This window comes from Mustela erminea, chromosome 11 (genome assembly GCF_009829155.1).
Source record: "Mustela erminea isolate mMusErm1 chromosome 11, mMusErm1.Pri, whole genome shotgun sequence".
In the NCBI taxonomy this organism is placed as follows: domain Eukaryota; kingdom Metazoa; phylum Chordata; class Mammalia; order Carnivora; family Mustelidae; genus Mustela; species Mustela erminea.
In genome coordinates this window covers 7482741-7497167 of record NC_045624.1, presented here as the reverse complement: position 1 = coordinate 7497167, position 14427 = coordinate 7482741, and the positions used below count along the sequence as shown (strand labels likewise).

Below are 14427 nucleotides of genomic sequence, written 5' to 3'. Positions count from 1 at the left end.
CTGGAATAAGGCAATTCTTTGTTCAATGCAAATTGAACCATTTCCTTGCTGAATACAAAATATGTGCCAAATTAATAATTTATTTTAGTTACAGTGATTTGATTCAACCGAAATGTGCCAATGCCAATAACAAAGGGTACAATTTGCTTTCCTCCCAGCATATGGGTTTCTCACTGACATGCTTCTGTTCATGGCAGAACATTTTGTACTGTGCTTACTTATTTTCCTTGGAGGGGGGAAAAAGTAGCTTCGATCTGGTGTCACCTTAACTGGAAACAGTAGCCATATAAGGTTATACGTGGCTCCAGTCAATGGTGAGAGATGGGGAGGAACTGGGAAATTGGGCCACTCTTTCCTGCTCACTAGCCTGGTGCCTCCTGCACTGAAAAAGGGAAACGTCAGTGCAGATCATCCTGCTGGATCCCACCCTGGTATCTAATAAGAGTGTCTCCCTATAGGAACTGAGGGTCCTGCCAAGTAAGATTAGCTCAGAGCCTAGATTCCCCAGAGTTCAGGCCTCCTGCTGGAATAACCACTGCCCAAACAAGATGACAATGAAACTTCCTCTCTTTGGGGGGATGGTGGGTGGGGGGTTTCTTCCTATTCCCCACAGGTGCTTTTAGGAATCCATGGGCTCCCTGGTCCATTTCCCCTACCACACATTTCTCAGAATCTCATGCTAAAGGAGAGACTGAAAGTTACCTTGCTCCTTTTACTGACATTGTTCTGATTTTTATAAAGAATACTGAACTACATTCAACTTCTCTCACTAGTGCAATTTACCATCACTGTCTATAATGGAAATATAACAGTGTTAAGTTGTTTCTATTGGTTGCTGGAAGACATAAATTGAAACTGAGCTGAAGTCTTAGATATAGACTCTTCCAAGGGCTATTTGAATGACAAGTAGGGCAGGGGAGTTTCCTGCCAGACAGTCCATTAACCCCAGTTCTACAGATGTCTGCTTTGTTTCGTCCCCTCTACCAGATATGTTGGTATCTCCTAGTTTCCCAAACAATGATAGTAACCAAAATTTCTTTTGAGGGAAAGAACTTAGCATTAGGTCACCTTGAAGAGATGCAGTGTGACAAATAGATGTGATAGCCAGTCTAGGTCATGTTTCTACATTTTTGGGGTCAAGTTGTGGTCTGGAATGACCCAAGGACATTTGCAAGGTCAGCGTGGTACTGCCCACCTTTGCCCTCTCCCTGTAACATGGCCTAGAGATGGAATCAACAGAGACCTTATTCAGGTTACTGGCCGGCTGGCCTGGCTCAGGTTTTATAGCTTCCTTAAATGGAATTTTTCAAGCCTTATTTTTTTTAAGTTTTGACTGCCTCGAAAGAGAATAGTTTGTTATTGGTCATGGTTCCAACACTAGGAAACATCAGTGTGGATGCTTTTACTCTCTACCCTGATGGGAAGAGAAGGGAGAAGGACGCACCCAAACAAAAACACCTTGAATTCAGAAAGCAAACACTGATGTCTTTATTCTGGGACATGGCCCACATAGGTAAAAGATAGGGCTTCCAAGCGGACCCTTATCTCAAAGACCTGGCCTCTTCCTTCCTTCAGAACAGGGAACTGAAATCTCCCTTTCTGCTGTTCACCAGATCAGGTCAAATATATTTTTAAAAATTCTTATGATATAAATGATCTAGCAAAGGGAAAAAATAATAACTTTTCCAAATTAAGTCAGCACAAGTGGAAAACCTAGAAATATGTATGAAGTAGGAGACTGTCTAATTCCTTTCTAAGTTTGGAGTGTTTGCTCATTTACTACATCAAGCCCGAACCTCCCAGAAGAGTTTCGTGACTTTAAATTGCCCACTGTAAAAACAATCCTATTTACAATTGCACCAAAACATATAATAAATATCTAGCAATAAAACTAACCAAAGAGGGGGTTCCTGGGTGGCTCAGTTTAAGCCTCTGCCTTTGGCTCAGGTCATGATCTCAGGGTCCTGGAATCAAGCCCTGCATTGGGCTCTCTGCTCAGCAGGGAGCCTGCTTCCCCCTCTCTCTCTCTGCCTGCCTCTCTGCATACTTGTGATCTCTGTCAAATAAATAAATAAAATCTTTTAAAAAATTTTAAAAAAACTAACCAGAGAGGTGAAAGACTTATACTCTGAAAACTATAAGATATTAATAAAAGAAATTGAAGACAACCCAAACAAATGCTCAGGGATTAGAAGAATTAATGTTCGTACTACCCAAAGCCATCTATAGGTTCAATCCAATTTCTGTCAAAAAAAAAAAAAAACCAGTAGCATTTTTCACACAATTACATCAAATAATCCTATAATTTGTATGGAACCACAAAAGACCCCAAATAGCCAACACAATCTTGAGAAAGAAGAACAAAACTGGAGGTATCACAATCCCCAATTTTAAGATATATTACAAAGTTGTAGTAATCAAAACAGTGTGATACTGGCACACACATGTGTGTGCACACGTGCACACACACATACACACACACACACATACCCCAAAGACACATATATCCCTGGAACAGGATAGAGAGCCCAGAAATAAACCCACCCTTATATGGTCAGTGAATCAACACAAAGAAGGCAAAAATATACAATGGGGGAAAATACAGTCTCTTCAATAAAATTTGTTGGGAAAACTGGACAGCTACATGCAAAGAATGAAACTGGATTACCTTCTTACATCATACATAAAAATAAATTCAAAATGAATTAGAGACCTAAATATAAGACATGAACCCTTAAAACTACTAATAGAAAACATAGCCAGTCATCTCCTAGACATCAGCCTTAGTGACATATTTGTGGATATGTCTCTTCAGGCAAGGGAAATAAAAGCAAAAATAAACTATACCAAGATAAAAAAAAAGCTTTTGCACAGCAAAGGAAACCATCAAGAAAATGAAAAGACAATCTACTGACTAGGAGAAGATATTTTCAAATGATATATCCAATAAGGGGTTAATATCCAAAATATATAAAGAATTTATACAACTGGACATCCAAAAATCCCGAGATAATCTGATTAAAAATGGGCAGAGGATGTGAATAAGACATTTTTCTGAAGAAGACATCCAGATGGCCAACAAGCTCATGAGAAGAAACTCAACATCATTCATCACCATGGAAATACGATTCAAAACCACAGGGAGATACTACCTCATGCTAGTCAAATGGCTATTATCTATAAGACAAAAGTAACAAGTGTTGGCAAAGATGTAGAGAAAAGGAAACCCTCATATACTATTAGTGGGAATGTAGTGTAACCACTGTGGAAAACAGTATGGAGTTTCCTTAAAAAATTAAACATAGAACTACCATACAATCCAGCAATTCCACTACGGAGTATTTACACAGAGAAAGCAAAAACACTAACTTGAAAAGATCTATGCACCCCTGTGTTTATTGTAATATTATTTATAATAGCTAAGATAGGGAAGCAACCCTAGTGTCCATTGACTGATGAATGGATAAAGAAGATGGTGTGTGTGTGTGTGTGTGTGTGTGTGTGTGTGTGTGTAATAGGATATTACTTGGTCATAAAATGATGCAATCTTGTCATTTACATCAATATGGATAGACCTAAAGGGTCTTATGCTAAATGAAATAAGTCAAAGACAGACAAATACCATATGATTTCACTTATGCGTGGAATCTAAAAAACAAAGTGAATGAACAAACAAAAAGCCAGAGTCATAAAAACAAGGAACAGACTGATGGTTGGCCAGAAGGAAAGAGGGTGGGAGGTGGGTGAAACAGGTGAAGGGGGTTGAGAGTTACAAACTTCCAGTTATAAAATAAATAACTCACAAAGATGAAAAGTACAGCAGTGGGAATACAGTTAATAATATTGTAGTAACATTGTATGGTGACAGATGGGGACTGCCCTTACTATGATGAGCATTGAGTAATGTATAGAATTGTTGAATCACTATGCTGTACACCTGAAACTAATATAACATCATATGTCAACTATACTTCAGTAATAAAAATAAATGGTCTACCTTAAAAAAAAATGATTGGTGTATCTACGACAGTTCTGCAGCGATCTTCATGCAATTCCAGTGTGGCTCTTGCCTCATTTTTATTTCTGAGCACTTGTACAGCAGACACTGGCAGAAGTGTCTACCTAGCATCCCCAAATGGTGGGTGAGTTCTCCTAATGAAATTCTAGCCATACACCTGAAGATTTTAATTGACTGGCCTTCTTAGCTTCCTGGCTGGCACCACCCCCAATAGATTCCATTCCCTCCCAGCCTCCTGCAAGAGAAGCTGTTCCTAGGACCTCCCCTCCTTCCCCTCCATACCCTCCCCCGCCTGCCACTGCCTGGCTTCATCTTTCCATCATTCATCTGAAACTCCTTCCAACAAAGTCTCCTGTGACCTTGCAGCTGTCAAATTAAAAGAAAAAGTTAAGATTCTCATCTCCATGGACTTCACTATGAAATAATCTGGTAATTCTGAACACTCTGTCTTCTGGAAGTACTTTGCTTATTTTCCCTCTACCCTTTCTGACTGCTCCCTCTACTGGGTCCGTGATGGCCAGCTGCCTCTCTTTTTCTTCTTCAAGTGTTCCTGTAATCTAGCAGATTTCAGTGGCGTCTCTCCTGCAACCAGTATTGTCTCTTTAACACTCATGTTTCCTAAAATATGATTTTCAGCCCAAAGAATGTTCCTAAGATCCAGTCTTCTACAGCCAATTGCCTAGTTTATGTGTTGAATTCATCATCCTTTCTTCAACATTCCCCAAACTTCTTATCTTCCTACCTAAGAAGGAAGGTAGGAAGGAACACACCAGCCAAGCCAGAAGTAGGGAGATTACTTCCTACCCTTCCTCCCACCCTAATCCCAAAATCCTACACCAATTATATCTCACTAAGCTCTTTCTAATTTATCTTCCTCTCCATTTCCACTCTGTTTTATTATTTCTTTCTGTGTTAACATAGGAGCATCACATCTGGCCTCCCTGACTTCATCTCCCAGAAATCTTTCATCTTACTGTATAGATCTTTAAGATATAAATTTGATAATGGCCTGCATTAAATCCTTTAATTGGTTCACATTACTTACAGGATGAAGTCCAGTCTCTTTGTGTTGGGAGGAAGTAAACACTTATAAGAATAAACCAATGTGAAGTAATTTCTTATTTGAACAAAGATTTTTTGTGTATGAGGTGCTCATCTACTACTACTACCCCTGCTACCCTTTCAAACATACTTCTTCAGCCCTATTTTACTTCAGCCCTATTATTATATTTGAAATGTTGATTGAATTTCAAACATACTTCTTCAGCCCTATTTTATTTTTCTGTATTCTACCTATACACTCCTACGTATGTTTTCCATTTAGAACTTTCTCTCTCTGATTTTTGCATTCTGCTGCCTCTGCCCACAAGCGTTTACCTCTCTTACGTCCTTATTCTCTTGGGTAATGCCCGTTCAGCCTTCAACACCTAGCTCCAATATCTTATGTCTTCTAGGAAACCTTCCTTCATGGCCTCCTTTCCCTCACTCGGGCTCCTGTGTGTCATAAATCTTACTAGGTTCAATCTGTATCATTTTCTTCCATCAATTCTGCTGAGTTTCTTATCATGTTTAACACACAATGGAAACTCAAGTGATTTTTGATGATTGGATGAATGAGCCAATACATGAGTGAATATTAGGCCAAATAATAAAGGCACATGTGTTGTATAAGAGCGTTGTATGATGTCTTATGAGATACAGCGTCGAATTTCTGGCTGGAACAGATCTACAGTGTGATTGAGAGAATCCCTTCAGCTTTCTAAACCTCAGTTTCCTTACCAGTAAAATAAGGGGATCAGACTGAGATACAATGAAGGTCATTTGACTCTGATAGTTTATGATCCCCTTGACTGTTGCCTCCCAGAAAAGCACAATTAGTCATGAGCTTAGCTGTAATTTACAGAGTCAGTGCCCCAACTACATGCCTTCATCATGGTTATCCCCATCTGGCCAGCCTCTCTTCTGAGTAGACACCTAAGTTACTGAAGCTTGAACGTCCAAGCTTCTTCCAGGGAAAGAGGTACCTATCCTGGTGGGAAAACATAGGCTTCCCATTCTCTGTTGTATTTTTTTTCCCCTGTTGTATTTTTTTTTATTAAATATTCCTTTGATTGAAATACATTTACTTGTGAGAGGGTAACGTGATGTTCAGTCTACCAGGGCTCAACACTGCCTCTGGGGATGGAGGTGTACAGTTGACATCAGCGTGGTCAAGCCTAGCCCACTTCATGGCGTCTTTCCCCTTTCTCATAGATGGCAGCCCTTACACCTGGTGGGTCGGCAAAGCCAATGAGAAGCACTACTACTGGGGCGGCTCCGGGCCTGGCATTCAGAAGTGCGCCTGCGGCATCGAGCGGAACTGCACAGACCCCAGATACTACTGTAACTGTGACGCGGATTACAAGCAGTGGTGAGTGCAAGCTCCCCTCCCCATGTGCTTTTCGGTCAGACTAATTCTGTAGCAGAGAACATTGAAAATTGCTGAAATAATAAGAGGAAGGGTTAGGAGTGTTTGGGAGCTAACCCGGGTGACAAAGGTCAGAAACACACACAAAAATTAAAAACAGAGAGAGGTCAGTGTTACTAGGGTGTGCATTCAGAAATAAGCAGACACATAATTGATGTATTTCTGTTTTACTCAGTAGAAGAATAATGAACCATGTAGCAGAAGGTGATTTACACTATTAAATGTGCTTTGTAGCAGTGGAGGGAATGAATGTGGGCAGGGAGCTCACGCGCGGGGCCGGGGACTGTCCACGGTGAACAGTCTCCTGTGAATGCTTCCACTTCCGACCCTGTTTGCTTTGAGTAGCTGCACAAGAAAAAAGGAGGGGGGAGGGGAAGGGAAAGGAAAAAGTCGTTCCTTGCTCTGTCTTCAGCAACAGTGCTCACGGATCTCCTTTCCTTCCTGCCTTGAACTGTTTATAACTCTGATACAGATCAGTTCAAGAAAGATCTATTTCGGGTTTCTTTCATCACTTTCCTGGCTTTTGTTCTGCTTCACAGTGGATGGCTGGGTCTGTGTCAGTAACAGACAAAGATAAAATCAGCTGTCATTCAGCATGAAAAAGAGAGGCCCCAGAAGTTTGGGTGGAAGACTATAAACCGAAGTAGGGCTCTCCCCAGAAGCACACAGGGTGCACCTGCTTCTCACGATGTCAGAACCAACGAGGGCCCTCTGTGTTCCTCTCCTGCCTCTGGACAGCAGCGGAGGGCACGAATCTGGCTCTGAATTTCCTCAAGAACACACACAGTCTACTTCGGTCTGCCTGTGTTTCACACTATTTAGAAGGACAATTGACAAGTTCATTCTACCAGTTAACAGAAAACTAATTCTGAACGTAAAGTTATGTGATTTCCAGGTCGGTGTCTACCTATTTTCCAAAAGCCATTTTTCTTTTAGTAAATGAAATGAATTGCCAAGCCCATATATCCCAGTGTTCTGGAATCGTGCATAAATGTGCGTGCATGCAGAAATAGCTACCTTACTCTTTTTTTTTTTTTTTAAGGATTTTGTTTATTTATTTGACAGACGGAGATCACAAGTAGGCAGAGAGGCAGGCAGAGACAGAGGAAAGGAAGCAGGCTTCCTGCTGAACAGAGGGCCCGACGCGGGGCTCGATCCGAGGACCCTGGGATCATGACCCAAGCCGAAGACAGAGGCTTTAACCCACTGAGCCACCCAGGCGCCCCACCATTATTCTTTAATTGTGGTTTACTGTAAAGAGAAAAATCATGATATTCTGTTTTTAATTTTATTTGTTTGAAAGATGTCTCTACACACATATTCACAGACTCCACCAGACTGGAAGTCAGGAGGGCAGAAGCCAAAGGCACAGGGCTCTGAAGTTAACTTTTCATTCGTTCCTGCAGTCACTCATTAACTCAACAGATGCCGATTGAATTTTCTGTGCCAACAACTCTTCTAGGTACGGGGCAAACCGTGAATGGGAAGAACAAGATCTGCCTGGATTTATGATCTTGTTGTCATTTTTTACCAGCTGTGTGTCCTTAAGCAAGGTCTGTGGACTCTGATTCATTTGTTTCTTCATTGTTGACTCCTGCTCCCTTCAAGAAGCTGACTTTGAGTGCATTTTCTCCAAGTAGGAGACGTGGGAGCACCGTCCCAGATGGTTCATTGTCTAGCAATGCAGTGTTCATCCTACCACGGAGGACGGTTCAGTAGTCAGGGAAAGGAAAATCTAGTGCATGCATCCAAGCAAAATTCATTTTTGTCAGACATCGTGGTCAGTGCTAGGGATACGATGGTAAATGGAACATGCACTTTGTCTTTGAAAGAACTCAAAAGTTAGCTGGTGGACAAAGCCCACAGAAATAGCATAATACAATCAGTCCTCTAAAGAAGTCATTGTAGGATACAGCAAAAACAGTGGAAGAAAATTTAAATCTAGGGGCACCTGGGTGGCTCAGTTGGTTAAGCATCTGACTTGGGCTCAGGTCATGATGCCAGGGTCCTGGGGTTGAGCCCTGCCACGGGGCCCCCTGCTCAGTAGGGAGTCTGCTTCTCCCTCTGCCTCTCCCCTCCCTGCTCACATGCTCGCTCACTCGCTCGCTCTCTGTCTCTCTCAAATAAATAAGTAAAAATCCTTTTTAAAAAGAAAAAAAGAAAATTTAAATCTAACTTCAGGATTTGAGGAAAAGGTTAGTAAGATCCTCACAGGAAAAAGGATGCTTGGAAGAGAAGTAAGAATTTGTTAGGCTCGCTCTTCCTTAGAAGATCGTCTTGGAGGAGAAGCACGAGACAGCTCGGGCAGTTTGGGGAGCCATCAGTGAAGTAGATTTGGAATGCAATACGGACAGGAGAGGAACCGCAGTCACGCTCAGTTTGTGGGAGGTCCAGCATTGGAGCTTCCATTCTTTTCCAAGGGTGGTGGGAGTTTGAATTTATCAGCCACAAGCCCCATGAAGGTCAGCATGGGGTCGGGGTGGGGAGACCACAACAGTCCTTGAAAGGCATCAAAGGCTGAAGGCACAGCCACCAAGGAGAAGGAAAATGTAGGAGATGTTTGGGAGGTGTGGTATCTGCAGGACTAGATAGTTAGGCCTGTATGAGAAGAAAGGGAGAAGTCTGGGTAGACGCCCCTTTGGGCACTTGGAAATGGAGCAGAAGCCAAGCCACGTGTCAGGCTAAGGAATAAAGCTCTGAGCGGTAGATGAGGAGTTCAGCTTTGAAAGGATTAAGTTGGAGGTGCCGGCATAACATCCTGTCTAAATCCAGAGGGGCACCATTAATGGGATTACTGATAAGAGATAGAGATTTCAGAGAAATGTATTTGCATTTGAAATCACTTCCAAGAACATACCTGAATTCAGATCACAGATGAGAAGACTCACTGCCGACAGACCTATTCCCTGGGGTTCACAGACATGCCAGTCCTCGGAGTCCTGATTGGCTCATACCTGTTCCCGGTCTTTCAGGGTCCCCGGGATAGCCGGTGTGTGGTCCCTTCTGAACCAGTAGCAGTGAAGACACGCTCACCGCTAGCCCTCACCTCTCCACTTCTGTAAAGTTTTCTAATGTCCCCTAACAGAGGCACTATATTTTGAGTAAACTGAAATATATAATGAATATGGTTATAATAAATAGCTATTAAGATGATCTTCTTTATTTAAGACAAGAAAGAGAGCTTCCGGTGAGGGCTTACTGGTCTTTGAACTCACCAGCCCCTGCCAAAGGGTCTGCTCTGTGGATGTTTTAAAAATGTTCTTAAAATGGCCCGGATTTGCCTCTTTTGAGGCGGCTTTTAACCACTCCGAAACTTAGATTTGTTGTCTGTATAATAAAAATAAATCTCGATCGGCAGACAAGCGTGAGAGCAAATGGGAATATAGATTATGAAAACAGTCTGTAAATTGTGTAGTAACGGACACATAGTTCTTTGCAATTCTTCACTCTGCAATTTCCCTCCAAGTTTTAATGATTCCAAATGAATCTTTAGACATGAAAACAGACTGTGGACAGTGAGTCCCTTCATGCCCTGGCCCAGCAGCAGATCCCAAGTCCAAGTCTACGACACCACGTGACAGGGGGGTGGATGGGCTCTACTGGCGAGGCTCACATCAGACGTCATCAAAAGACAAGGTGTAGGTCCTCCAGCCCCATCTGACGTCAGGCAGAGATGCTGGAGCCAGACTGTGGTACTGAACACAGCAGGGGTCTAGTTCCAAGGAAACCCTTGCTCCCCTGACTTCCCAGAGGGCAAGAATGAGAGCAGTGTTGTTGGTGGAGGTAATCTTAGTGCACCAACTGGCTGCGCAAAGGAAACAGCTGTTCACAGGCATTGTCTGAGGTCTTCTTTTCACCCAGAACAGGGAGAGGCCACAGCCCTTCTAGGAACCTGACTTCAGGTGCAACCTCCTTGACTAGAAGGGAGGGTGCTTCCCAGCCGGTTCACTGTCCAGGCAACCCGGAATGTGTGCTCCCAAGATCATGGGGATCCAGATCTTTCTGTCCTGCCACAGATGAGCGCGAAGAGATTTGGGAGACGGGAAACCCCGTGCCTGAGTCCAAGTGAAATTCACACACGTGAGGCCACACTTGCTGTGGTACGTGAAAGGACAAATGCAGGTTCCACTTCGGAAGCGCAGGCTTGCAGGCTCCGTGTCCAGCTGAGGAAGTGACTCTCTCCACTAATCGTGACCTCACTCCCTGTGAGTCATTTGATTAAAATGGAGGGGGGTTGACATGGGGCGAAGCTCTGCCATGCCCTCTCCTGTGTGTGTGACCTACGTCAGCACAACTGGCTTCTGTAAGTTCCCGTGTCGGCAAAACGTAGACAGATAACCCTTCCCAGTTCATGCAGAGATTTGGTAAATGATTGTTTAAAATTACAGGCGGGCGTGTTACTTTTACTACCTGAATGTTGAATGGAACCCTAGCAACAATTGTTAACAATTTCTTAAATTACAGTTACTTAAAATGAGGGCCCAGGACAATGTAAATTACGTTCCACAAATTATATTAGAAATGAGAAGCAGAGAGAAGACCTAGACCCAGGTTTCCAAACTTCCAGTCCAGTGTTTTTCTGTAACATCATGATCAAGGAAGACTATTAACATTGTTTTTATCTTTTTAATGATTTATGAATTTAATGTTTATAGCTATCTCTAAGTTTTAAACCTAAGGTTTAAACAAATAGACCACATATTTTATGTTCTTCTTAAAGAAAAACAATCTAAGCATTTATTATCATTCACTAGAGTAAAATACACAAAAATAGGGCTGGTATAAACGAGACTATAGCTCAGGACACAAGCAGGCCTCCCAGCAAAGCGACAATGGCCTGTGAGAACTATAACCATCCCAATGATTGCCTGATTATCTATGCTGTGAGAAGTTTTGCACAGTTATTTCTGAGATTGAATGTAATTTAACATTTATGATTTACTATTCGCAGCAATAGTAAATATTCCCACCTACCGTGCCAGAATCCTAATTAAGTGAGCCTTGGCCTCAGCGAAGTGCCCACCACTGGGTAGTTCCTGGTCTCTTGCAGCCTGACCCAATGAGCTAAATCATCACATCTGAAATTAGCAGTTCCAAAAATGGAATTACCAGTGAAGGCGTGCCAGTCATTGCTTGAGTGCCCCTCTCTTGTTCTGCTTGTAGAATTTCTGGGTGATTGTGTCTTGGCCAAGATGAGCACATACAGAGGGGGTGATGAGCCTGGTGAAAAGCCGAGAGCAAGTCTGCGTGTTAAAGTTAGTGGGCCGTTCCCACCTCCATCGGAAAAAGGCCAAGCACATGCCTGCTTGCGTGTCCCATTCCACTCACCCCGAATGGAACTGGCTTCTCTGTAGGTCTGTCCTTCCTGGGCCAGAAATAACCCACGACCAGCTCTTTATAGGCAGCAGAGAACCTCTTTAGTGTTTTAAAATCAGAAACAACTGATTCAGTTAGCTTACTACCAAACAACTGTTAAGTACTTAGAATATTTTGAAAAGTAATCATTACACACTTTTTCATGGTTTCTAAACAGTTTCATCTAATCTTTTTAAATATTTTTCCCTGAAACGTGTTTATTTTTACTCAAAGTAGAATATTTATATATGCATTCTCATTTGCCATGTTGTTCACATCATAATATTTAGGGATATTAGTTATGTGTCAGACTTTGTTTCAAGAGCTTGAATGTATCATGTCATTTAAACATGACATTGGCCCTATGATTAAAGTACTATTTTATCTTCCCCAAAGAAGTTAAGTTACTTTCCCAAGGTCACACAGTTAGTAAGTGGCAGAGCTAAGATTCAAACCCTGGGCAGGCCAACTCCAAACTCATGCTTAGATAGTACACAGCAAGGCATGTTAAGAAAAAATTTTTTTTAATATACACGCTGTATAGAGTATGGCAAGAAAGCCACCTTTTAATGGCAGTTTGGATAGTGCTATCAAAAGTTAAACACATATTCTTTGAGCATTTTAATATATGGCATTGCCTTTCTTGAACAAATATGGACAAATATAGGTACTGGATTTTCCGTTCTTTGTAGTAATCAAAATAAAAGAAACCCAAACTGAAATTTCCAGCAATAGAATTTTAGATAATTATTCCTGATGTTAGGTTGTTGAAGGAAAGAAGGGAGTAGACACTCAAATACTTGCATAGAAAAATGGCCAAAGTAAAAATGCAAAAAGAAAGTTGACGAATAATCTGTATGATATGAGTCTTTTTTTTTTAATATTTATTTATTTATTTATTTGACAGACAAGAAATCACAAGTAGGCAGAGAGGCAGGCAGAGAGAGGGGGAAGCAGGCTCCCCGCTGAGCAGAGAGCCCGATGCGGGGCTTGATCCCAGGACCCTGGGATCATGACTTGAGCCGAAGGCAGAGGCTTAACCCACTGAGCCACCCAGGCCCAGGTGCCCCTGAATCTGTTTTTTAAAAAGTTGCATATACAGCTATAACCCTTATACATGTATAGACAAGTTCTGGAAACCACACAAAATAAACCGTTAATAGTTAACACAGCGGACGAAGGATATGAGGGTCTTACGGAAGTCTTCTCTTTATCCCCTTCTGCATCTTAATTAGCCTTTGAATGTCTTGGCACGATCATAGCTAACCCATTAAATTAAAATTAAAATTTTTATAAATAGCTTAAACATCTAAAATGATGGGTGTCTGGGTGGCTCAGTTGGCTAAGCATCCAATTCTTGATTTTGGCTCAGGTCATGAACTCAGGGTTGTGAGATCCAGCCCTATGTCAGGTTTTACACTTGGTGGCAAGTCAACTTGATATTCTCTCCCTCTCCCTCCCCACCCTCTTCTCTCTCAAGTAAATAAATAGATCTTTTAAAAAAAACCTAAAATGAAAAAGTAAGGGCCCCCACAGACATCCTGTTACATAACAACACATACTATTTTCCTAAGAAAGCAGATAGAAGAATAAGTTTCAACAACAGAACAAAAGCATCTCCATTCTTGATTCTTCTAGCCCCAATATTGGAATGAGTTTCTTAAAAAAATGGGACGAGGTCTCTCTCCCATTTAGCACTGTGACACAGAATATCTAGGCCATTACCCTTTGAACCACATGTAGAATACTGGGTTTTTTATTTTTATTAACATATAATGTATTATTTGCCCCAGGGGTACAGCTCTTTGAATCATCAGGCTTACACATTTCATAGCACTCACCACAGCACATACCCTCCCCATGTCCATAACCCAGCCGTTCTGTTCCTATTCCCCCACCCCACAGCAACCCTCAGTATGTTTTGTGAGATTAAGGGTCTCTTATGGTTTGTCTCCCTCCCAATCCCCTCTTGTTTCATTTTTCCTTCCCTACCCTCTAAGCCCCCATGTTGTCTCTCAAATTCCTTATATCAGGGAGACCATATGATAATTGTCTTTGTCTGATTGACTTATTTCACTCAGTATAATACCCTCTAGTTCCATCCATGTCATTACAAATGGCAAGATTTGGGGTTTTTTATGGCTGATATATATATATATATCACATCTTCTTTATCCATGCATCTGTTGATGGGCATCTAGGTTCTTTCCATAGTTTGGCTATTGTGGACATTGCTGCTATAAACATCTGGGTGAATGTGCCCCTTCGGATTACTACATTTGTATCTTTAGGGTAAATACCCAGTAGTGCAATTGCTGGGTCGTAGGGTAGCTCTATTTTCAACTTTTTGAGGAACCTCCGCCCTGTTTTCCAGAGTAGCTATACCAGCTTGCATTCCCACCAACAGTGTAGGAGGGCTCCCCTTTCTCCGCATCCTTGCCAATATCTGTTGTTTCCTGACTTGTTAATTTTAGCCATTCTGACTGGTGGGAGATGGTATCTCATCGTGGTTTTGATTTTTATTTCCCTGCTGCCAAATGATGTTGAGATGTTTTATCACCTTGATCTGAATTCTGTAAAACTCATG

General features: G+C 41.9%; 1 protein-coding gene across 1 annotated transcript in view; it reads left to right on the top strand.

Annotated features, from left to right (window-relative positions):
- CNTNAP2 (contactin associated protein 2) overlaps positions 1-14427 on the top strand; it is a 1944007-nt gene that overhangs the window by 1522998 nt on the left and 406582 nt on the right. Inside the window, exon 14 of the mRNA XM_032304549.1 lies at positions 6272-6428. Coding sequence (XP_032160440.1) covers positions 6272-6428 — 157 coding nt within the window. The remainder of the gene's footprint in view (positions 1-6271; positions 6429-14427) is intronic.